Source organism: Salmo salar, chromosome 03, assembly GCF_965601325.2.
Source record: "Salmo salar chromosome 03, fSalSal1, whole genome shotgun sequence".
NCBI classification, from domain to species: Eukaryota; Metazoa; Chordata; class Actinopteri; order Salmoniformes; family Salmonidae; genus Salmo; species Salmo salar.
In genome coordinates, this window is record NC_138293.1 from 100,620,001 (window position 1) to 100,645,000 (window position 25,000).

General features: G+C 45.5%; 1 protein-coding gene across 7 annotated transcripts in view; it reads left to right on the top strand.

Annotated features, from left to right (window-relative positions):
- Positions 1–25,000, top strand: part of LOC106601965 (RNA binding protein fox-1 homolog 1) — a 365,104-nt gene that overhangs the window by 280,990 nt on the left and 59,114 nt on the right. For 6 of the 7 annotated variants that reach the window (XM_045715920.2, XM_045715918.2, XM_045715917.2 and 3 more), the window contains one exon: positions 14,787–15,038. In XM_045715920.2, the coding sequence (XP_045571876.1) occupies positions 14,787–15,038 (252 nt within the window). Of the gene's footprint in view, positions 1–6,796; positions 6,972–14,786; positions 15,039–25,000 lie in introns of those variants that run through there. The other variant, XM_045715919.2, reaches the window with a different exon arrangement.

Below are 25,000 nucleotides of genomic sequence, written 5' to 3' on the forward strand. Positions count from 1 at the left end.
CCGAACAGGAAGGGGAACCGCCTTCGGTGGGATTCGTGACAATGGGAAACATTGTTATTATTATTATTAATTATTAATAAACAAAAGTGAGACAAAAAACGAACGATAAAAAATGTACAGTAAAAATTACACTCACAAAAGGCATGTCAAATGTCATATTATGTCTATATACAGTGTTGTAATGATGTGCGTATAGTTAAAGTGGAAATAAATAAACATAAATATGGGTTGTATTTACAGTGGTGTTTGTTCTTCACTGGTTGCCCTTTTCTTGTTGCAACAGGTCACAAATCTTGCTGCTGTGATGGCACACTGTGGTATTTCACCCAATAGATAAGGGAGTTTATCAAAATCGAGTTTGTTTTCGAATTCTTTATGGATTGTGTAATCTGAGGGAAATATGTGTCTCAAATATGGTCATACATTTGGCAGGAGGTTAGGAAGTACAGCTCAGTTTCCACCTCATTTTGTGGGCAGTGTGCACATAGCCTGTCTTCTCTTGAGAGCCAGGTCTGCCTATGGCGGCCTTTCTCAATAGCAAGGCTACGCTCACTGGGTCTGTACATAGTCAAAGCTTTCCTTAAGTTTGGGTCAGTCACAGTGGTCAGGTATTCTGCCACTGTGTTCTCTCTGTTTAGGGCCAAATAGCATTCTAGTTTGCTCAGTTTTTTTGTAAATTCTTTCCAATTTGGTTGGGTCTAATTGTATTGCTGTCCTGGGGCTCTGTGGGGTGTGTTTGTGTTTGTGAACAGAGCCCCAGGACCAGCTTGCTTAGGGAACTCTTCTCCAGGTTCATCTCTCTGTAGGTGATGGCTTTGTTATGGAAGGTTTGGGAATCTCTTCCTTTTAGGTGGCTGTAGAATTTAACTCCTCTTTTCTGGATTTTGATAATTAGCGGGTATCGCCCTAATTCTGCTCTGCATGCATTATTTGGTGTTCTACGTTGTACATGGGGGATATTTTTGAGGAATTCTGCATGCAGAGTCTCAATTTAGTATTTGTCCCATTTTGTGAATTCTTGGTTGGTGAGCAGACCCCAGACCTCACAACCATAAAGGGCAATGGGTTCTTTAACCTCTCTGGGCTAGGCGGGACGAATTCGTCCCACCTACGTAACAGCCACTGGCAGCCTGTGGCGCGATTTTCAAAACCATAAAAATCCTATTACTTCAATTTCTCAAACATATGACTATTTTACAGCTATTTAAAGACAAGACTCTCGTTAATCTAACCACACTGTCCGATTTCAAAAAGGCTTTACAACGAAAGCAAAACATTAGATTATGTCAGCAGAGTACCAAGCCAGAAATAATCAGACACCCATTTTTCAAGCCAGCATATAATGTCACCAAAACCCAGAAGACAGCTAAATGCAGCACTCACCTTTGATGATCTTCATCAGATGACAACCCTAGGACATTATGTTATACAATACATGCATGTTTTGTTCAATCAAGTTCATATTTATATCAAAAACCAGCTTTTTACATTAGCATGTGACGTTCAGAACTAGCATACCCCCCGCAAACTTCCGGGGAATTCGCTAACATTTTACTAAATTACTCACGATAAACATTCACAAAAAGCATAACAATTATTTTAAGAATTATAGATACAGACCTCCTCTATGCACTCGATATGTCCGATTTTAAAATAGCTTTTTGGTGAAAGCACATTTTGCAATATTCTAAGTACATAGCCCAGGCATCACGGGCTCGCTATTTAGACACCCGGCAAGTTTAGCACTCACCATAATCATATTTACTATTATAAAAGTTTGATTACCTTTTGTTGTCTTCGTCAGAATGCACACCCAGGACTGCTACTTCAATAACAAATGTTGGTTTGGTCCAAAATAATCCATCGTTATATCCGAATAGCGGCGTTTTGTTCGTGCGTTCCAGACACTATCCGAAATAGTAAAGAAGTGTCGCGCGCATGGCGCAATTCGTGACAATAAAATTCTAAATATTCCATTACCGTACTTCGAAGCATGTCAACCGCTGTTTAAAATCAATTTTTACGACATTTTTCTCGTAGAAAAGCGATAATATTCCGACAGGGAATCTCCTTTTCGGCAAACAGAGGAAAAAATCCCAAAGGCGGGGGCGGTCGGGTCACGAGCATAAGCCCAGTGTCCCTTGATCGGCCACTTGAGAAAGGCGATAATGTGTTTCAGCCTGGGGCTGGAATGACGACATTCTGTTTTTTCCCGGGCTCTGAGCGCCTATGGACGACGTGGGAAGTGTCACGTTAGAGCAGAGATCCTTAGTAAATGATAGAGATGGAAAAGAAGTTCAAGAAATGGTCAGACAGGCCACTTCCTGTAAAGGAATCTCTCAGGTTTTGACCTGCCATTTGAGTTCTGTTATACTCACAGACACCATTCAAACAGTTTTAGAAAATTTAGGGTGTTTTCTATCCATATGTAATAAGTATATGCATATTCTAGTTACTGGGTAGGAGTGGTAACCAGATTAAATCGGGTATGTTTTTTATCCAGCCGTGTCAATACTGCCCCCTATCCTAAACAGGATAACTGATGCAAGTATTTTTAGCCAGATCCTAATTGGTATGTTGAATTTTATGTTCATTTTGATGGCATAGAATGCCCTTCTTGCCTTGTCTCTCAGATCGTTCACAGCTTTGTGGAAGTTACCTGTGGCGCTGATGTTTAGGCCGAGGTATGTAGAGTTTTTTTGTGTGCTCTAGGGCAACGGTGTCTAGATGGATTTTGTATTTGTGGTCCTGGCGACTGGACCTTTTTTGGAACACCATTATTTTTGCCTTACTGAGACTAATTGTCAGGGCCCAGGTTTGCCTCTTCCTACCTTTCTCTCTCCCTCTCTCTCTCTCTCTCCCTCTCTGTCCCTCTGTTACGACTTCCGCCGAAGTCGGTCCCTCTCCTTGTTCGGGCGGCGGTCGGCGGTTGACGTCACCGGCATTCTAGCCAGCGCCGATCCACTTTTCATTTTCCATTTGTTTTGTCTTTGTCTTACACACCTGGTTTCACTCACCCAATTACGTGTTTATTATTTAACCCTCTGTTCACCATGTTTGTTTGTGAGTGATTGTTTATTGTATTTTCAGTCCGTTATGGTGTGCTTGTGATGTTACATTGTACATTTGACGTGGGGGACCGGGAGCTGTTGGCTGTTGTCAAGCCTCTGAAGGCGTGGAGACATTGGCTTGAGGGGGCTAAACATCATTTTCTCATCTGGACTGACCACCGCAATCTGGAGTATATCCGGGCGGCGAGGAGACTGAACCTTCGCCAGGCGAGGTGGGCCATGTTTTTTACACGTTTTGTTTTCACTCTATCCTACAGACCAGGTTCCCAGAACGCTAAGGCCGATGCACTGTCCTGGATGTATGACACAGAGGAGCGGTCCATGGATCGTACTCCCATACTTCCAGCCTCTTGCCTGGTGGCACCAGTGGTGTGGGAGCTGGATGTGGACATCGTTATGCACAGAGCCCACCCCACCTCCAGTGTCCAGCTGCGTGCCTGTACGTTCCGTCTGCTGTCTGCGACCGGTTGATCTATTGGGCCCACACGTCACCCTCCTCTGGTCACCCTGGCATCGGTCGGACGGTGTGCTGCCTTAGTGGGAAGTACTGGTGGTCCACCTTGGCCAAGGATGTGAGGGTTTATGTTTCCTCCTGCTCGGTGTGTGCCCAGTGCAAGGCTCCCAGGCACCTGCCCAGAGGGAAGTTACAACCCCTACCCGTTCCACAACGGCCGCGGTCGCACCTGTTGGTGGACTTCCTGACGGATCTTTCTCCTTCACAGGGCAACACCACGATCCTGTTCGTTGTGGATCGGTTTTCTAAGTCCTGCCGTCTCCTCGGTTTGCCCGGTCTCCCTACGGCCCTACAGACTGCGGAGGCCCTGTTTACACACATCTTCCGGCACTACGGGGTGCCTGAGGACATAGTTTCTGATCGGGGTCCCCAGTTCACGTCCAAGGTCTGGAGAGCGTTCATGGAACGTCTGGGGGTCTCGGTCTGCCTCACCTCAGGCTTTCACCCCGAATGTAACGGGCAGGTGGAGAGAGTAAACCAGGATGTGGGTAGGTTTCTGCGATCATATTGCCAGGACCGGCCGGGGGAGTGGGCGGCGTTCATCCCCTGGGCAGAGATGGCCCAAAACTCACTCCGCCACTCCTCCATTAACCTCTCTCCTTTCCAGTGCGTACTGGGGTATCAGCCGGTTCTGGCACTGTGGCATCAGAGCCAGATCGAAGCTCCTGCGGTGGACGAATGGTTTAAGCGCTCGGAGGAGACCTGGGACACCGCCCATGTGCACCTACAACGGGCCGTGAGGCGGCAAAAGGCGAGCGCCGACCGCCACCGCAGCGAGGCCCCGGTGTTCGCGCCAGGGGACTGGGTCTGGTTCTCGACCCGAAACCTGCCCCTCCGCCTGCCCTGCCGGAAGCTGGGTCCGCAGTTTGTGGGGCCATTCAAAGTCCTGAGGAGACTGAACAAGGTATGCTACAGGTTACAGCTTCCCCCAGATTACCGTATTAATCCCTCATTCCATGTGTCTCTCCTCAGGCCGGTGGTGGCTGGTCCACTCCAGGAGTCTGAGGTGCGGGAGGTTCCTCCGCCCCCTCTGGACATCGAGGGGGCCCCGGCATATGCTGTTCGATCCATCCTGGACTCGAGGCGTCGGGCCAGGGGCCTTCAGTACCTCTTGGAGTGGGAGGGGTACGGTCTGGAGGAGAGACGCTGGGTGCCGGTGGAGGACGTTTTGGACCCTTTGTCGCTGAGGGAGTTCCACCATCTCCATCCGGATCGCCCTGCGCCTCGTCCTCCGGGTCGTCCCCGAGGTCGGTGTCGGGGTGCTGCTGGAGCCGCGCGTCAAGGGGGGGGGGGGGGGGGGGTACTGTCACAACTTCCGCCAAAGTCGGTCCCTCTCCTTGTTCGGGTGGTGTTCGGCGGTTGACATCACCGGCCTTCTAGCCACCGCCGATACACTTTTCATTTTCCATTTGTTTTGTCTTAGTGTTGCACACCTGGTTTCACTCACCCAATTACGTGTTTATTATTTAACCCTCTGTTCCCCATGTTTGTTTGTGAGTGATTGTTTATTGTATTTTCGGTCCGTTATGGCGTGCTCGTGATGTTACTTTGTACATTTGTCATTTTGAGTAAAAATACGTTGATTACTCATATTTGCTGTCCTGCGCCTGACTCTTTACACCAGCTACACACAGGACCCTTACACCCTCTCTCTCCTTATTTCTCCCTCTCTCTCTCTCAATTCAATTCAATTCAAGGGGCTTTATTGGCATGGGAAACATATGTTAACATTGCCAAAGCAAGTGAGGTAGATAATATACAAAAGTGAAATAAACAATAAAAATGAACAGTAAACATTACACTCACAGAAGTTCCAAAAGAATAAAGACATTACAAATGTCACATTATGTATTTAATACAATGTTGTAACGATGTACGAATGGTTAAATGTATATGTACAAATGGTTAACAAATGGTCTCTCTCTCTGTCTCTACCTGCTTCTTATAGCATGTCATTTAGTGGTTGCCACATAACTGTTTAAAACCTTACCAGCCCACAGTGACATGGGTAACTTATGGAGGTGTGTGTTCTTGTTCAAGCGAAATGCAAGAAAGGCTTTTACATTATTAATGTGTTTATGTGGAGATGGAGAGAGTTGATTTCAGACTTCCAAAGTCTGTGTGTTTATATTTGTGTGTGCTCTTTGTGTCAATGCCTCACCCCTCCCTCATCACCCCTCCCTCCCTCCTCACCCCTCCCTCCATCACCCTTCAGCACATACCGTTAGCCCCAGTCAACAGTATTGGGGGATCAATTATCCGGACCTGGAGAGAGACCAGTCTGTCTAACCCTGATTCATACCTGGAGAGAGACCAGTCTCTGTCTAACCCTGATTCAGACCTGGAGAGAGACCAGTCTGTCTAACCCTGATTCAGACCTGGAGAGAGACCAGTCTCTGTCTAACCCTGATTCAGACCTGGAGAGAGACCAGTCTCTGTCTAACCCTGATTCAGACCTGGAGAGAGACCAGTCTGTCTAACCCTGATTCAGACCTGGAGAGAGACCAGTCTGTCTAACCCTGATTCAGACCTGGAGAGAGACCAGTCTGTCTAACCCTGATTCAGACCTGGAGAGAGACCAGTCTGTCTAACCCTGATTCAGACCTGGAGAGAGACCAGTCTCTGTCTAACCCTGATTCAGACCTGGAGAGAGACCAGTCTGTCTAACCCTGATTCAGACCTGGAGAGAGACCAGTCTGTCTAACCCTGATTCAGACCTGGAGAGAGACCACTCTGTCTAACCCTGATTTAGACCTGTAGAGAGACCAGTCTGTCTAACCCTGATTCAGACCTGTAGAGAGACCAGTCTCTGTCTAACCCTGACCCAGACCTGTAGAGAGACCAGTCTCTCATATAGCTGCTGATCCTCTACTAAACATGTCTAGCTACATAGCTTCAGACAGTACTGGGTGGTATATGAAATATATGCTGCAGAGGAATTTCTATTGTTAGAAACAAAGAATATCAAAGAATGGATGGACAGAAAAGACAAATTAGAAAGATTGAAAGAGAGAGTGAAAGAGAGACAAGAAGAAATGGAGAGAGAAAGAGAGACAAGGAGAAAGGGAGAAAGAGAGACACATAGAAAGGGAGAGAGAACATTTTGGAACACCCCTTTCAGTCGTCTTAGCCTCCTCCACTTTCTATAACACCCCTCCCTTCACTCCTCTCCCTCCCACTCACACACACACATACACTGAACACACACACACACACACTGAACACACCCACACACGGGGAACCCACACCCCATCCATAATTGATGCTAGCTGTGGGCAGGCAGATGCTGAAGGCAGGAGGAAGAAGGGAGGAAGAAGGGAGGGAAGGAGGGAAAGCAGCTGGATGTGTTTATGGAGGAGAAAGAGGAAGGCAAGATGGTGGAGCAGGTATTTTCTTCTCCTTCTTCTTCTTTTGCTTAGCCAGCGTAGTCCTATATTCTCTCTCTATTTCCACTCTCTTTTGTGCTGCAACTGCAGAGTAGAGCGGGTGCAGGGTGTGTGAGTGTGAGAGTGCTATGGCGTGGTGTGTGTGTGTGTGTGTGTGTGTGTGTGTGTGTGTGTGTGTGTGTGTGTGTGTGTGTGTGTTCGTGTGTGTGCTGTAAAGTGGTATGTGTCTGTGTGTGTGTGTGGATGTGTCTGAGCGTGCTGTGAAATGGTGTGTGTGAGTGTGAACTTGCTTTGAAGTGGTGTGTGTGTGTGTGTGTGTGTGTGTGTGTGTGTGTGTGTGTGTGTGTGTGTGTGTGTGTGTGTGTGCGTGTGTGTGTGTGTGTGTGTGTGTGTGTGTGTGTGTGTGTGTGTGTGTGTGTGTGTGAACTTGCTTTGAAGTGGTGTGTGTGTGTGTTTGTGTGTGTGTGAGTGTGTGTGAACTTGCTGTAAATTGGTGTGTGTGAGTGTGAACTTGCTGTGAATTGGTGTGTGTGAGTGTGTGTATGTGTGAGTGTGAACTTGCTGTGAAGTGGTGTGTGTGTGTGAGTGTGAACTTGCCGTGAAGTGGGTGTGTGTGTGTGTGTGTGTGTGTGTGTGTGTGTGTGTGTGTGTGTGTGTGTGTGTGTGTGTGTGTGTGTGTGTGTGTGTGTGTGTGTGTGTGTGTGGTGTGTGTGTGAGTCATAAACTAAGAGGCAGCCCGTCAGCAACTGTTTTACAGACATCATTATTCAGGAGCTGTTCTCCCCCTCTTTCTCTCTCTTTACTTCTCTCCTTCTCCTGTTCTGTCTATCTCTCCTTCTCTCTCCCTCTCCTTCTCATTTTATCTCCCTCTCCTTCTCTGTCTCTTTCTCCCTCTCTCTTCCTCTCCTTCTCCTCTCTCCCTCTCTATCTATCTCTCTCCTCTCTGTCTCAGTGTGTCTGTGGTCTCTGCTAGGGATGTGGTTCAGCATGTGTGTGTGTGTGTGTGTGTGTTGTCTTTAGATGAATGTAGTCAGTCTAACTTTATTCTCTGTTACTACTGGGCACTGTCTAGAGAGAGAGAGAGAGAGGGAGGGAGAGAGAGAGAGAGAGAGAGAGAGAGAGAGAGAGAAAGAAAGTGAGAGGGATCGAGAGAGATGGAGATACACACAGCGGGAGAGAGAGAGAGAGATACACAGCGGGAGAGAGAGCAAGAGAGAGGGAGAGAAAGAGCGAGAGAGAGAGAGAGAGAGGGAAACACAGCGGGAGAGAGAGCGAGAGAGAGAGAGAGAGAGAGAGCGAGAGAGAGAGAGAGATACACAGTGGGAGAGAGAGCAAGAGAGAGAGAGGGAAAGAGCGAGAGCGAGAGAGAGGGGGAAACACAGCGGGAGAGAGAGCGGAGAGAGAGAGAGAGAGAGAGAGAGAGAGAGAGAGAGAGAGAGAGAGAGAGAGAGAGAGAGAGAGTGACTGCAGATTCTGATATTTAGTATTCTGTTCTTAATGACAACATTAGTAGGTCCTTGACTTCTGAGCCTCTGTTTCAAATTACATCCTTCACTACTGTAGACTGAATCTCCATCTCTAATGACATCCTTCACTACTGTAGACTGAACCTCCATCTCTAATGACATCCTTCACTACTGTAGACTGAATCTCCATCTCTAATGACATCCTTCACTACTGTAGACTGAACCTCCATCTCTAATGACATCCTTCACTACTGTAGACTGAATCTCCATCTCTAATGACATCCTTCACTACTGTAGACTGAATCTCCATCTCTAATGACATCCTTCACTACTGTAGACTGAACCTCCATCTCTAATGACATCCTTCACTACTGTAGACTGAACCTCCATCTCTAATGACATCCTTCACTACTGTAGACTGAACCTCCATCTCTAATGACATCCTTCACTACTGTAGACTGAACCTCCATCTCTAATGACATCCTTCACTACTGTAGACTGAACCTCCATCTCTAATGACATCCTTCACTACTGTAGACTACTGAACCTCCGTCTCAAATGACATCCTTCACTACTGCAGACTGAACCTCAGTCTTAAATGACATCCTTCACTACTGTAGACTGAACCTCCATCTCTAATGACATCCTTCACTACTGTAGACTGAACCTCCATCTCTAATGACATCCTTCACTACTGTAGACTGAACCTCCATCTCTAATGACATCCTTCACTACTGTAGACTGAATCTCCATCTCTAATGACATCCTTCACTACTGTAGACTACTGAACCTCCGTCTCAAATGACATCCTTCACTACTGCAGACTGAACCTCAGTCTTAAATGACATCCTTCACTACTGTAGACTGAACCTCCATCTCTAATGACATCCTTCACTACTGCAGACTGAATCTCCATCTCTAATGACATCCTTCACTACTGTAGACTGAATCTCCATCTCTAATGACATCCTTCACTACTGTAGACTGAACCTCCATCTCTAATGACATCCTTCACTACTGTAGACTGAACCTCCATCTCTAATGACATCCTTCACTACTGTAGACTGAACTTCCATCTCTAATGACATCCTTCACTACTGTAGACTGAACCTCCATCTCTAATGACATCCTTCACTACTGTAGACTGAATCTCCATCTCTAATGACATCCTTCACTACTGTAGACTGAATCTCCATCTCTAATGACATCCTTCACTACTGCAGACTGATTCTCCATCTCTAATGACATCCTTCACTACTGTAGACTAAATCTCCATCTCTAATGACATCCTTCACTACTGTAGACTGAACCTCCATCTCTAATGACATCCTTCACTACTGTAGACTGAACCTCCATCTCTAATGACATCCTTCACTACTGTAGACTGAACCTCCATCTCTAATGACATCCTTCACTACTGTAGACTACTGAACCTCCGTCTCAAATGACATCCTTCACTACTGTCCTGTATTCTGCCACTACATGGCTCATCATGGCTCAGGTCAAAATAGTGCACTGTAAACAAAATAGGAAAACATATTGTGAAGAGGGATGTCATTTGAGATGTAGTGCATGTCTTGTCTGTGTGCCTGGAAGTCTCGACGCGGGTCCAGAGAAAGATATAACATCTGACTGCTGTTGGTCACAGAGAAAGATATAACATCTGACTGCTGTTGGTCACAGAGAAAGATATAACATCTGACTGCTGTTGGTCACAGAGAAAGATATAACATCTGACTGCTGTTGGTCACAGAGAAAGATATAACATCTGACTGCTGTTGGTCACAGAGAAAGATATAACATCTGACTGCTGTTGGTCACAGAGAAAGATATAACATCTGACTGCTGTTGGTCACAGAGAAAGATATAACATCTGACTGCTGTTGGTCACAGAGAAAGATATAACATCTGACTGCTGTTGGTCACAGAGAAAGTGAGCTTTCACTTTTAAGGCATCCCTTGCACTTCAGATTATGATACACACACACGCATGCACTTACACACAATAAAAACACACACAAACACACTCAAGGTCAGGTCTGATATCCATCAGGGTAATGAATGGATGGAAAGAAACATGCTTTATTAACCTCCAGACCTCTGTGGTAGGGAGGGAGGGAGGGAGGGAGGGAGGGAGGGAGGGAGGGAGGGAGGGAGGGAGGGAGGGAGGGAGGGAGGGAGGGAGGGAGGGAGGGAGGGAGGGAGGGAGGGAGGGAGGGAGGGAAAAGGACACTTGTATTTAAATACTTAAATGTTTTCCCTTCAACTGGGTAAAGAGATATTCTCTCTCTCTGTGTGTGTGTGTGTGTGTGTGTGTGTGTGTGTGTGTGTGTGTGTGTGTGTGTGTGTGTGTGTGTGTGTGTGTGTGTGTGTGTGTGTGTGTGTGTGTGTGTGTGTGTGTGTGTGTGTGTGTGTGTGTGTGTGTGTGTGTGTGTGTGTGTGTGATTTCTCCAGCTAACTGCCACGTAAAGCATATTTCAGGCCTCCAAATGTGGTTCTCATTAGATGCACACCAGAGCGTTTAGCTAAGTCTGACTGTCTGCCATGCCCCACTCTCTTTCTCTCTCTCTCTCTCTCTCTCTCTCTCTATATGTATATATATTTACTAGGTCAGCTAGTCTGGCCAATGCATGGCTGAGATATAGAGCCCCTAAGGAAGTGACCCACACGGGTCTTCACATATGTGCAGTGTATATGCGTAGTTCAACAGTCAACTGGTTTTCAGTTGGCTAGCAGAAAAGCTGTGGGTGTTTCAAACTAACCACTCCTGGATAATGGGAAACCTTGTGTGTTCTTTCTGTTAACGTTTTCCTTCCCTTCCCTCCCAGTTCACTGTCTGTCTGTAGACTACATGCCACCAGAGGTCTCTTCACAGTCCCCAAGTCCAGAACAGACTATGGGAGGTGCACAGTATTACATAGTGCCATGACAACATGGAACTCTATTCCACATCAGGTAACTGATGCAAGCAGTAGATTCAGATTTAAAAAGCAGGTAAAAATACACCTTATGGAACAGCGGGGACTGTGAAGAGACACACACAAAGGTACAGACACATGCATACGCACACATTGTGATATTGTTGTATGATGGTATTGAACATGCTGTGGATATGTGGTGGTGTAGGGATGTTATATGATGTACTGTTTTATCGATAGCTCATTCAGTACAAACATAGTTCACTGTTTTATCTGTTGTTATATATGTAATGTGGGTGGTTTTGTGTGCTTGGACCCCAGGAAGAGTAGCTGCTGCCTTGGCAGGAACTAATGGGGATCCATAATAAACCCCAGGAAGAGTAGCTGCTGCCTTGGCAGGAACTAATGGGGATCCACAATAAACCCCAGGAAGAGTAGCTGCTGCCTTGGCAGGAACTAATGGGGATCCATAATAAACCTCAGGAAGAGTAGCTGCTGCCTTGGCAGGAACTAATGGGGATCCATAATAAATAAAAATACATGTTGCTTCCCTCCCAGTTCACTGTCTGTCTGTAGACTACATGATGTTTCCCTCCCAGTTCACTGTCTGTCTGTAGACTACATGATGCTTCCCTCCCAGTTCACTGTCTGTCTGTAGACTACATGATGCTTCCCTCCCAGTTCACTCTGTCTGTCTGTAGACTACATGATGCTTCCCTCCCAGTTCACTGTCTGTCTGTAGACTACATGATGCTTCCCTCCCAGTTCACTGTCTGTCTGTAGACTACATGATGCTTCCCTCCCAGTTCACTGTCTGTCTGTAGACTACACGATGCTTCCCTCCCAGTTCACTGTCTGTAGACTACATGATGCTTCCCTCCCAGTTCACTGTCTGTCTGTAGACTACACGATGCTTCCCTCCCAGTTCACTGTCTGTCTGTAGACTACATGATGCTTCCCTCCCAGTTCACTGTCTGTCTGTAGACTACATGATTCTTCCCTCCCAGTTCACTGTCTGTCTGTAGACTACATGATGCTTCCCTCCCAGTTCACTGTCTGTCTGTAGACTACATGATGCTTCCCTCCCAGTTCACTCTGTCTGTCTGTAGACTACATGATGCTTCCCTCCCAGTTCACTCTGTCTGTCTGTAGACTACATGATGCTTTCCTCCCAGTTCACTGTCTGTCTGTAGACTACACGATGCTTCCCTCCCAGTTCTCTGTCTGTAGACTACACGATGCTTCCCTCTCAGTTCACTCTGTCTGTAGACTACACGATGCTTCCCTCCCAGTTCACTCTGTCTGTCTGTAGATTACATGATGCTTCCCTCCCAGTTCACTCTGTCTGTCTGTAGACTACATGATGCTTCCCTCCCAGTTCACTCTGTCTGTCTGTAGATTACATGATGCTTCCCTCTCAGTTCACTCTGTCTGTAGACTACATGATGCTTCCCTCTCAGTTCACTCTGTCTGTAGACTACATGATGCTTCCCTCTCAGTTCACTGTCTGTCTGTAGACTACATGATGCTTCCCTCTCAGTTCACTCTGTCTGTCTGTAGACTACATGATGCTTCCCTCCCAGTTCACTGTCTGTCTGTAGACTACATGATGCTTCCCAACCAGTTCACTGTCTGTCTGTAGACTACATGATGCTTCCCTCCCAGTTCACTGTCTGTCTGTAGACTACATGATGCTTCCCTCTCAGTTCACTCTGTCTGTCTGTAGACTACATGATGTTTCCCTCCCAGTTCACTGTCTGTCTGTAGACTACATGATGCTTCCCTCCCAGTTCACTGTCTGTCTGTAGACTACATGATGCTTCCCTCCCAGTTCACTGTCTGTCTGTAGACTACATGATGCTTCCCTCTCAGTTCACTCTGTCTGTCTGTAGACTACATGATGTTTCCCTCCCAGTTCACTGTCTGTTTGTAGACTACATGATGCTTCCCTCCCAGTTCACTCTGTCTGTCTGTAGCCTACATGATGCTTCCCTCTCAGTTCACTCTGTCTGTAGCCTACATGATGCAACAAGATCTCATAGTTTCCCTTTGAAATGTGACATTTTATGGATAAACGTACATTTTTGACTCATTAATTTTGCGTGGTTTCAGTGTTAAAACAGAAACAAGTCAAAGCTTAGGAATTTAGGTATTAATTCAGAGTGGTTCAGTTTAGGTATTAATTCAGAGTGGTTTAGTTTAGGTATTAATTCAGAGTGGTTTAGTTTAGGTATTAATTCAGAGTGGTTCAGTTTAGGTATTAATTCAGAGTGGTTCAGTTTAGGTATTAATTCAGAGTGGTTCAGTTTAGGTATTAATTCAGAGTGGTTTAGTTTAGTTATTCATTCAGAGTGGTTCAGTTTAGGTATTAATTCAGAGTGGTTCAGTTTAGGTATTAATTCACAGTGGTTATTAAGGTTAGGGTTGTGGTTTGGGGGAAGGCTTACAACAAATAGTAAAAAAACGACCAACTATTACCATCAAGTATTCTCATAGCTGGTTAGAGCACTGTTACCATCAAGTATTCTCATAGCTGGTTAGGGCAATGTTACCATCAAGTATTCTCATAGCTGGTTAGAACAATGTTACCATCAAGTATTCTCATAGCTGGTTAGAACAATGTTACCATCAAGTATTCTCATAGCTGGTTAGAACAATGTTACCATCAAGTATTCTCATAGCTGGTTAGAACAATGTTACCATCAAGTATTCTCATAGCTGGTTAGAACAATGTTACCATCAAGTATTCTCATAGCTGGTTAGAACAATGTTACCATCAAGTATTCTCATAGCTGGTTAGGGCACTGTGAACTAATGCAGTGGTCTTTGCAGCGCACTCCTGTTCCAAGCGTCACAAGTTTGTGCTCAGTGCTGGAAGGCATATGTCTACATTCTCAAGACCATTTTATATGTATGAAATCAAAGTCTATTTTTAGTGAACAGACATGATGAGTGTAACACTGGTAATCAGATGAGAGGGACTGATACAGACTGATACATGATGAGTGTGACTGGTTGGCTAATTGGCCGGTTGGCTGACTGGCTTATTGACTGACTGTATTGCTGCCTGACTGACTTACTGGTTAGCTGGATGGTTTGGCTGGTAAATTAGTTATTGACTGTCTGACTTGCTGGTTGGTTGGTTGACTGGCTGGTTGACTTACTGACCTGACTGGCTGGTTGACTGGCTGGCTGGCTGGTTGACTTACTGACTTGACTGGATGGCTGGTTGACTTACTGACTTGACTGGATGGTTGACTGGCTGGCTGGCTGGTTGACTTACTGACTTGACTGGATGGCTGGTTGACTGGCTGGCTGGCCTACTGACTGACTGGCTGACTGAATGGATGACATGCTGATTTTTTGTATTAATTGTTCAATCTGGTCTGGTACTAACTCTCTCGCCCTCTCTCCCTCCTCTCCCCCTGCAGGGTAACCAGGAAGCCCCTCCCCCTCCAGACTCCATGACTCAGCCGTACCCCTCCGCCCAATTTGCCCCCCCTCAGAACGGCCTGCCCGCTGAGTTCACCGCCTCTCACCCTCACCCTCACCCTGCGCCCCCCGACTACACAGGACAGCCCCCTGTCAGCGAACACCCCCTCAACATGTACCCCACTTCACAGAACCACAGTGAACAGAGTGGACAGGACACCTGCATACAGACCGTCTCAGCCACAGCCACAGTAAGACATCTCTACTTTATTACAACATCTTGAATATATACTGTTACTGGTATACTGTATATTACTGTTATATATTACTGTTATATATTACTGTTATATATTACACTTTTATACAACAGGTGGGTCTAATCCTGAATGCTGATTGGTTACCACCGGCTAAATCTATAACGTTAAAATGCTCATTTACTCTGTTCCATCTGACAGTGCAATCCACTATCTCATCAGCCCAGCCAGGCAGTTTATAAACTTGATCTCCACTATAAAAAGCATCTAGACAATATCTCACATTTCTTTAAGACTAACATTTCGTTTTTAACAGCGGAGATTTATATCGACCTTGCTGTCTGTCTCTCTGACATTTACAACATTGCTTCAATATTCAAATTGGATCTCCAGCTGTCCCATAGTAATGAATGTGTTGGGAGTCAGGACGAGACCTGCAGGCAGGCAGCGTTTCTCAGCAAGTCGAAATCATGAATCAGCTGGCATCATTTTTATGGATATACCGCATACAAAGAAATGTAAATTGAAAAGGGTAAAACGAAATGAAGTACAGCTAGTTTGCAGTCTTTCCAGCTTCAGTTTGAAGTGATTGTGTTAGCTGTCTTGTTGGCTAGCTCCTCTGAACAACAGTGTCCTGACGAATGAGCACATTTTCTTTCCTCATTGTTATGGATGTATCTATACGAATATCACTAGAAAACAGCCTAAACAAATGCAAATGCAGCTGCTTTGCTGTAGGACATTCAGAGACTTGTCCCGAAGCCACTCCTGCGCTGTCTTGGCTGTGTGCTTAGGGTCATTGTCCTGTTTGAAGGTGAACCTTCAACCCAGTCTGAGGTCCTGAGCACTCCTATGCAGGTTTTCATCAAGGATCTCTCGATAATTTGCTTTGTTCATCTTTCCCTCAACCCTGACTAGTCTCCCAGTCCCTGTCGCTGAAAAACATCCCCACAATATGATGCTGCCACCACCATGCTTCACAGTAGGGATGGTGCCAGGTTTCCTCCAGACATGACACTTGGCATTCAGACCAAAGAGTTCAATACTGGTATCATCAGACCAGAGGTCTGAGAGTCTTTAGGTGCCTTTTGGCAAACACCAAGCGGGCTGTGATGTGCCTTTTACTGAGGAGTGGCTTCTATCTGGCCACTCTACCATAAAGGCCTGATTGGTGGAGTGCTGCAGAGATGGTTGTCCTTCTGGGAGGTTATCCCATCTCCACAGAGGAACTCTGGTCCCCTGTCAGAGTGACCATTGGGTTCTTGGTCACCTCCCTGAACAAGGCCCTTCTCCCCCGATTGCTCAGTTTGTCTGGGAGGCCAGCTCTTGGAAGAGTCTTGGTAGTTCCACACTTCTTCACTTTAAGAATGATGGAGGCAACTGTGTTCTTGGGGACCTTCAATGTTGCAGACATTTTCTGGTACCCTTCCCCAGATCTGTGCCCCAACGCAATCCTGTCTCTGCGCTCTACAGACAATTCCTTCGACCTCATGGCTTTGTTTTTGCTCTGACATGCACTGTCAGACCTTATATAGAAGGTGTGCGCCTTTCCAAATCATGTCCAATCAATTGAATTTACCACAGCTGGACTCCAATCAAGTTGTAGAAACATCTCAAGAATGATCAATGTAGTAGTACATTGTAGTACATCGTCCGGGTTTGGCCGGTGTAGGCCGTCATTGTAAATAAGATTTTGTTCTTAACTGACTGTTTTCGCTTTGTCATTATGGGGTATTGTGTGTAGATTCAAGTCATTTTTATTCATTTAATCCATATTAGAATAAGGCTGTAACGTCCAAAAATGTGGAAAAAGTCAAGGGGTCTGAATACTTTCCGAATGCACTGTATTAATGTTATATATTGCCGTTGTATATTACTGTTATATAATACTTGTATATACACCATACCGTCTTGGCCATAGTAAGGTGTGTGTGTGTGTGTGTGTGTGTGTGTGTGTGTGTGTGTGTGTGTGTGTGTGTGTGTGTGTGTGTGTGTGTGTGTGTGTGTGTGTGTGTGTGTGTGTGTGTGTGGGTGTGTGTGTGTGTGTGTGTGTGTGTGAGACATGTCTGTGTGTATGTGTACACTACAGAGTGTACACTACAGCATTCAGAAAGCTGCAGAATTAGACCTAGTGTACACTATACCCTTCACAAGGCTGCAGAATTAGACCTAGTGTACACTATACCCTTCACAAGGCTGCAGAATTGGACCTAGTGTACACTATACCCTTCACAAGGCTGCAGAATTAGACCTAGTGTACACTATACCCTTCACAAGGCTGCAGAATTGGACCTAGTGTACACTATACCCTTCACAAGGCTGCAGAATTTGACCTAGTGTACACTATACCCTTCACAAGGCTGCAGAATTAGACCTAGTGTACACTATACCCTTCACAAGGCTGCAGAATTGGACCTAGTGTACACTATACCCTTCACAAGGCTGCAGAATTAGACCTAGTGTACACTATACCTTTCACAAGGCTGCAGAATTAGACCTAGTGTACACTATACCCTTTACAAGGCTGCAGAATTGGACTTAGTGTACACTATACCCTTCACAAGGCTTCAGAATTGGACCTAGTGTACACTATACCCTTCACAAGGCTGCAGAATTGGACTTAGTGTACACTATACCCTTCACAAGGCTTCAGAATTGGACCTAGTGTACACTATACCCTTTACAAGGCTGCAGAATTGGACCTAGTGTACACTATACCCTTCACAAGGATTCAGAATTGGACCTAGTGTACACTATACCCTTTACAAGGCTGCAGAATTGGACCTAGTGTACACTATACCCTTCACAAGGCTTCAGAATTGGACCTAGTGTACACTATACCCTTCACAAGGCTGCAGAATTGGACCTAGTGTACACTATACCCTTCACAAGGCTTCAGAATTGGACCTAGTGTACACTATACCCTTTACAAGGCTGCAGAATTGGACCTAGTGTACACTATACCCTTCACAAGGCTTCAGAATTGGACCTAGTGTACACTATCCCCTTCACAAGGCTGCAGAATTAGACCTAGTGTACACTATACCCTTTACAAGGCTGCAGAATTGGACCTAGTGTACACTATACCCTTCACAAGGCTTCAGAATTGGACTTAGTGTACACTATACCCTTCACAAGGCTTCAGAATTGGACCTAGTGTACACTATACCATTCACAAGGCTGCAGAATTAGACCTAGTGTACACTATACCCTTTACAAGGCTGCAGAATTGGACCTAGTGTACACTATACCCTTCACAAGGCTTCAGAATTGGACTTAGTGTACACTATACCCTTCACAAGGCTTCAGAATTGGACCTAGTGTACACTATACCCTTCACAAGGCTTCAGAATTGGACCTAGTGTACACTATACCCTTCACAAGGCTGCAGAATTGGACCTAGTGTACACTATACCCTTCACAAGGCTTCAGAATTGGACCTAGTGTACACTATACCCTTCACAAGGCTTCAGAATTGGACCTAGTGTACACTATACCCTTCACAAGGCTGCAGAATTGGACCTAGTGTACACTATACCCTTCACAAGGCTGCAGATTTGGACCTAGTGTACACTATACCCTTCACAAGGCTTCAGAATTGGACCTAGTGTACACTATACCCTTCACAAGGCTTCAGAATTGGACCTAGTGTACACTATACCCTTCACAAGGCTGCAGAATTGGACCTAGTGTACACTATACCCTTCACAAGGCTTCAGAATTGGACCTAGTGTACACTATACCCTTCACAAGGCTTCAGAATTGGACCTAGTGTACACTATACCCTTCACAAGGCTGCAGAATTGGACCTAGTGTACACTATACCCTTCACAAGGCCTCAGAATTGGACCTAGTGTACACTATACCCTTCACAAGGCTTCAGAATTGGACCTAGTGTACACTATACCCTTCACAAGGCTGCAGAATTGGACCTAGTGTACACTATACCCTTCACAAGGCTTCAGAATGGGACCTAGTGTACACTATACCCTTCACAAGGCTTCAGAATTGGACCTAGTGTACACTATACCCTTCACAAGGCTTCAGAATTGGACCTAGTGTACACTATACCCTTCACAAGGCTGCAGAATTAGACCTAGTGTACACTATACCCTTCACAAGGCTGCAGAATTGGACCTAGTGTACACTATACCCTTCACAAGGCTTCAGAATTGGACCTAGTGTACACTATACCCTTCACAAGGCTGCAGAATTGGACCTAGTGTACACTACACCCTTCACAAGGCTTCAGAATTGGACCTAGTGTACACTATACCCTTCACAAGGCTTCAGAATTGGACCTAGTGTACACTATACCCTTCACAAGGCTGCAGAATTGGACCTAGTGTACACTATACCCTTCACAAGGCTTCAGAATTGGACCTAGTGTACACTACACCCTTCACAAGGCTGCAGAATTGGACCTAGTGTACACTATACCCTTCACAAGGCTGCAGAATTGGACCTAGTGTACACTATACCCTTCACAAGTCCTCAGAATTGGACCTAGTGTACACTATACCCTTCACAAGGCTTCAGAATTGGACCTAGTGTACACTATACCCTTCACAAGGCTGCAGAATTGGACCTAGTGTACACTATACCCTTCACAAGGCTTCAGAATTGGACCTAGTGTACACTATACCCTTCACAAGGCTTCAGAATTGGACCTAGTGTACACTATACCCTTCACAAGGCTGCAGAATTGGACCTAGTGTACACTATACCCTTCACAAGGCTGCAGAATTAGACCTAGTGTACACTATACCCTTCACAAGGCTGCAGAATTGGACCTAGTGTACACTATACCCTTCACAAGGCTTCAGAATTGGGCCTAGTGTACAATATACCCTTCACAAGGCTTCAGAATTGGACCTAGTGTACACTATACCCTTCACAAGGCTTCAGAATTGGACCTAGTGTACACTATACCCTTTACAAGGCTGCAGAATTGGACCTAGTGTACACTATACCCTTCACAAGGCTTCAGAATTGGACCTAGTGTACACTATACCCTTCACAAGGCTGCAGAATTGGACCTAGTGTACACTATACCCTTCACAAGGCTTCAGAATTGGACCTAGTGTACACTATACCCTTTACAAGGCTGCAGAATTGGACCTAGTGTACACTATACCCTTCACAAGGCTTCAGAATTGGACCTAGTGTACACTATCCCCTTCACAAGGCTGCAGAATTAGACCTAGTGTACACTATACCCTTTACAAGGCTGCAGAATTGGACCTAGTGTACACTATACCCTTCACAAGGCTTCAGAATTGGACTTAGTGTACACTATACCCTTCACAAGGCTTCAGAATTGGACCTAGTGTACACTATACCATTCACAAGGCTGCAGAATTAGACCTAGTGTACACTATACCCTTTACAAGGCTGCAGAATTGGACCTAGTGTACACTATACCCTTCACAAGGCTTCAGAATTGGACTTAGTGTACACTATACCCTTCACAAGGCTTCAGAATTGGACCTAGTGTACACTATACCCTTCACAAGGCTTCAGAATTGGACCTAGTGTACACTATACCCTTCACAAGGCTGCAGAATTGGACCTAGTGTACACTATACCCTTCACAAGGCTTCAGAATTGGACCTAGTGTACACTATACCCTTCACAAGGCTTCAGAATTGGACCTAGTGTACACTATACCCTTCACAAGGCTGCAGAATTGGACCTAGTGTACACTATACCCTTCACAAGGCTGCAGATTTGGACCTAGTGTACACTATACCCTTCACAAGGCTTCAGAATTGGACCTAGTGTACACTATACCCTTCACAAGGCTTCAGAATTGGACCTAGTGTACACTATACCCTTCACAAGGCTGCAGAATTGGACCTAGTGTACACTATACCCTTCACAAGGCTTCAGAATTGGACCTAGTGTACACTATACCCTTCACAAGGCTTCAGAATTGGACCTAGTGTACACTATACCCTTCACAAGGCTGCAGAATTGGACCTAGTGTACACTATACCCTTCACAAGGCCTCAGAATTGGACCTAGTGTACACTATACCCTTCACAAGGCTTCAGAATTGGACCTAGTGTACACTATACCCTTCACAAGGCTGCAGAATTGGACCTAGTGTACACTATACCCTTCACAAGGCTTCAGAATGGGACCTAGTGTACACTATACCCTTCACAAGGCTTCAGAATTGGACCTAGTGTACACTATACCCTTCACAAGGCTTCAGAATTGGACCTAGTGTACACTATACCCTTCACAAGGCTGCAGAATTAGACCTAGTGTACACTATACCCTTCACAAGGCTGCAGAATTGGACCTAGTGTACACTATACCCTTCACAAGGCTTCAGAATTGGACCTAGTGTACACTATACCCTTCACAAGGCTGCAGAATTGGACCTAGTGTACACTACACCCTTCACAAGGCTTCAGAATTGGACCTAGTGTACACTATACCCTTCACAAGGCTTCAGAATTGGACCTAGTGTACACTATACCCTTCACAAGGCTGCAGAATTGGACCTAGTGTACACTATACCCTTCACAAGGCTTCAGAATTGGACCTAGTGTACACTACACCCTTCACAAGGCTGCAGAATTGGACCTAGTGTACACTATACCCTTCACAAGGCTGCAGAATTGGACCTAGTGTACACTATACCCTTCACAAGTCCTCAGAATTGGACCTAGTGTACACTATACCCTTCACAAGGCTTCAGAATTGGACCTAGTGTACACTATACCCTTCACAAGGCTGCAGAATTGGACCTAGTGTACACTATACCCTTCACAAGGCTTCAGAATTGGACCTAGTGTACACTATACCCTTCACAAGGCTTCAGAATTGGACCTAGTGTACACTATACCCTTCACAAGGCTGCAGAATTGGACCTAGTGTACACTATACCCTTCACAAGGCTGCAGAATTAGACCTAGTGTACACTATACCCTTCACAAGGCTGCAGAATTGGACCTAGTGTACACTATACCCTTCACAAGGCTTCAGAATTGGACCTAGTGTACACTATACCCTTCACAAGGCTTCAGAATTGGACCTAGTGTACACTATACCCTTCACAAGGCTTCAGAATTGGACCTAGTGTACACTATACCCTTCACAAGGCTTCAGAATTGGACCTAGTGTACACTATACCCTTCACAAGGCTGCAGAATTGGACCTAGTGTACACTATACCCTTCACAAGGCTGCAGAATTAGACCTAGTGTACACTATACCCTTCACAAGGCTGCAGAATTGGACCTAGTGTACACTATACCCTTCACAAGGCTTCAGAATTGGACCTAGTGTACACTATACCCTTCACAAGGCTTCAGAATTGGACCTAGTGTACACTATACCCTTCACAAGGCTTCAGAATTGGACCTAGTGTACACTATACCCTTCACAAGGCTGCAGAATTAGACCTAGTGTACACTATACCCTTCACAAGGCTTCAGAATTGGACCTAGTGTACACTATACCCTTCACAAGGCTGCAGAATTGGACCTAGTGTACACTATACCCTTCACAAGGCTTCAGAATTGGACCTAGTGTACACTATACCCTTCACAAGGCTTCAGAATTGGACCTAGTGTACACTATACCCTTCACAAGGCTTCAGAATTGGACCTAGTGTACACTATACCCTTCACAAGGCTGCAGAATTGGACCTAGTGTACACTATACCCTTCACAAGGCTTCAGAATTGGACCTAGTGTACACTATACCCTTCACAAGGCTTCAGAATTGGACCTAGTGTACACTATACCCTTCACAAGGCTTCAGAATTGGACCTAGTGTACACTATACCCTTCACAAGGCTTCAGAATTGGACCTAGTGTACACTATACCCTTCACAAGGCTGCAGAATTGGACCTAGTGTACACTATACCCTTCACAAGGCTGCAGAATTAGACCTAGTGTACACTATACCCTTCACAAGGCTGCAGAATTGGACCTAGTGTACACTATACCCTTCACAAGGCTTCAGAATTGGACCTAGTGTACACTATACCCTTCACAAGGCTTCAGAATTGGACCTAGTGTACACTATACCCTTCACAAGGCTTCAGAATTGGACCTAGTGTACACTATACCCTTCACAAGGCTGCAGAATTAGACCTAGTGTACACTATACCCTTCACAAGGCTTCAGAATTGGACCTAGTGTACACTATACCCTTCACAAGGCTGCAGAATTGGACCTAGTGTACACTATACCCTTCACAAGGCTTCAGAATTGGACCTAGTGTACACTATACCCTTCACAAGGCTTCAGAATTGGACCTAGTGTACACTATACCCTTCACAAGGCTGCAGAATTGGACCTAGTGTACACTATACCCTTCACAAGGCTGCAGAATTAGACCTAGTGTACACTATACCCTTCACAAGGCTGCAGAATTGGACCTAGTGTACACTATACCCTTCACAAGGCTTCAGAATTGGACCTAGTGTACACTATACCCTTCACAAGGCTTCAGAATTGGACCTAGTGTACACTATACCCTTCACAAGGCTTCAGAATTGGACCTAGTGTACACTATACCCTTCACAAGGTGCAGAATTAGACCTAGTGTACACTATACCCTTCACAAGGCTTCAGAATTGGACCTAGTGTACACTATACCCTTCACAAGGCTTCAGAATTGGAGCTACTGTACACTATACCCTTCACAAGGCTGCAGAATTGGACCTAGTGTACACTATACCCTTCACAAGGCTGCAGAATTAGACCTAGTGTACACTATACCCTTCACAAGGCTTCAGAATTGGACCTAGTGTACACTATACCCTTCACAAGGCTGCAGAATTGGACCTAGTGTACACTATACCCTTCACAAGGCTTCAGAATTGGACCTAGTGTACACTATACCCTTCACAAGGCTTCAGAATTGGACCTAGTGTACACTATACCCTTCACAAGGCTGCAGAATTGGACCTAGTGTACACTATACCCTTCACAAGGCTGCAGAATTGGACCTAGTGTACACTATACCCTTCACAAGGCTGCAGAATTGGACCTAGTGTACACTATACCCTTCACAAGGCTGCAGAATTGGACCTAGTGTACACTATACCCTTCACAAGGCTTCAGAATTGGACCTAGTGTACACTATACCCTTCACAAGGCTTCAGAATTGGACCTAGTGTACACTATACCCTTCACAAGGCTTCAGAATTGGACCTAGTGTACACTATACCCTTCACAAGGCTGCAGAATTGGACCTAGTGTACACTATACCCTTCACAAGGCTTCAGAATTGGACCTAGTGTACACTATACCCTTCACAAGGCTGCAGAATTGGACCTAGTGTACACTATACCCTTCACAAGGCTGCAGAATTGGACCTAGTGTACACTATACCCTTCACAAGGCTGCAGAATTGGACCTAGTGTACACTATACCCTTCACAAGGCTGCAGAATTGGACCTAGTGTACACTATACCCTTCACAAGGCTGCAGAATTGGACCTAGTGTACACTATACCCTTCACAAGGCTTCAGAATTGGACCTAGTGTACACTATACCCTTCACAAGGCTTCAGAATTGGACCTAGTGTACACTATACCCTTCACAAGGCTGCAGAATTGGACTTAGTGTACACTATACCCTTCACAAGGCTACAGAATTGGACCTAGTGTACACTATACCCTTCACAAGGCTTCAGAATTGGACCTAGTGTACACTATACCCTTCACAAGGCTGCAGAATTGGACCTACTGTACACTATACCCTTCACAAGGCTTCAGAATTGGACCTAGTGTACACTATACCCTTCACAAGGCTTCAGAATTGGACCTAGTGTACACTATACCCTTCACAAGGCTGCAGAATTAGACCTAGTGTACACTATACCCTTCACAAGGCTTCAGAATTGGACCTAGTGTACACTATACCCTTCACAAGGCTGCAGAATTGGACCTAGTGTACACTATACCCTTCACAAGGCTTCAGAATTGGACC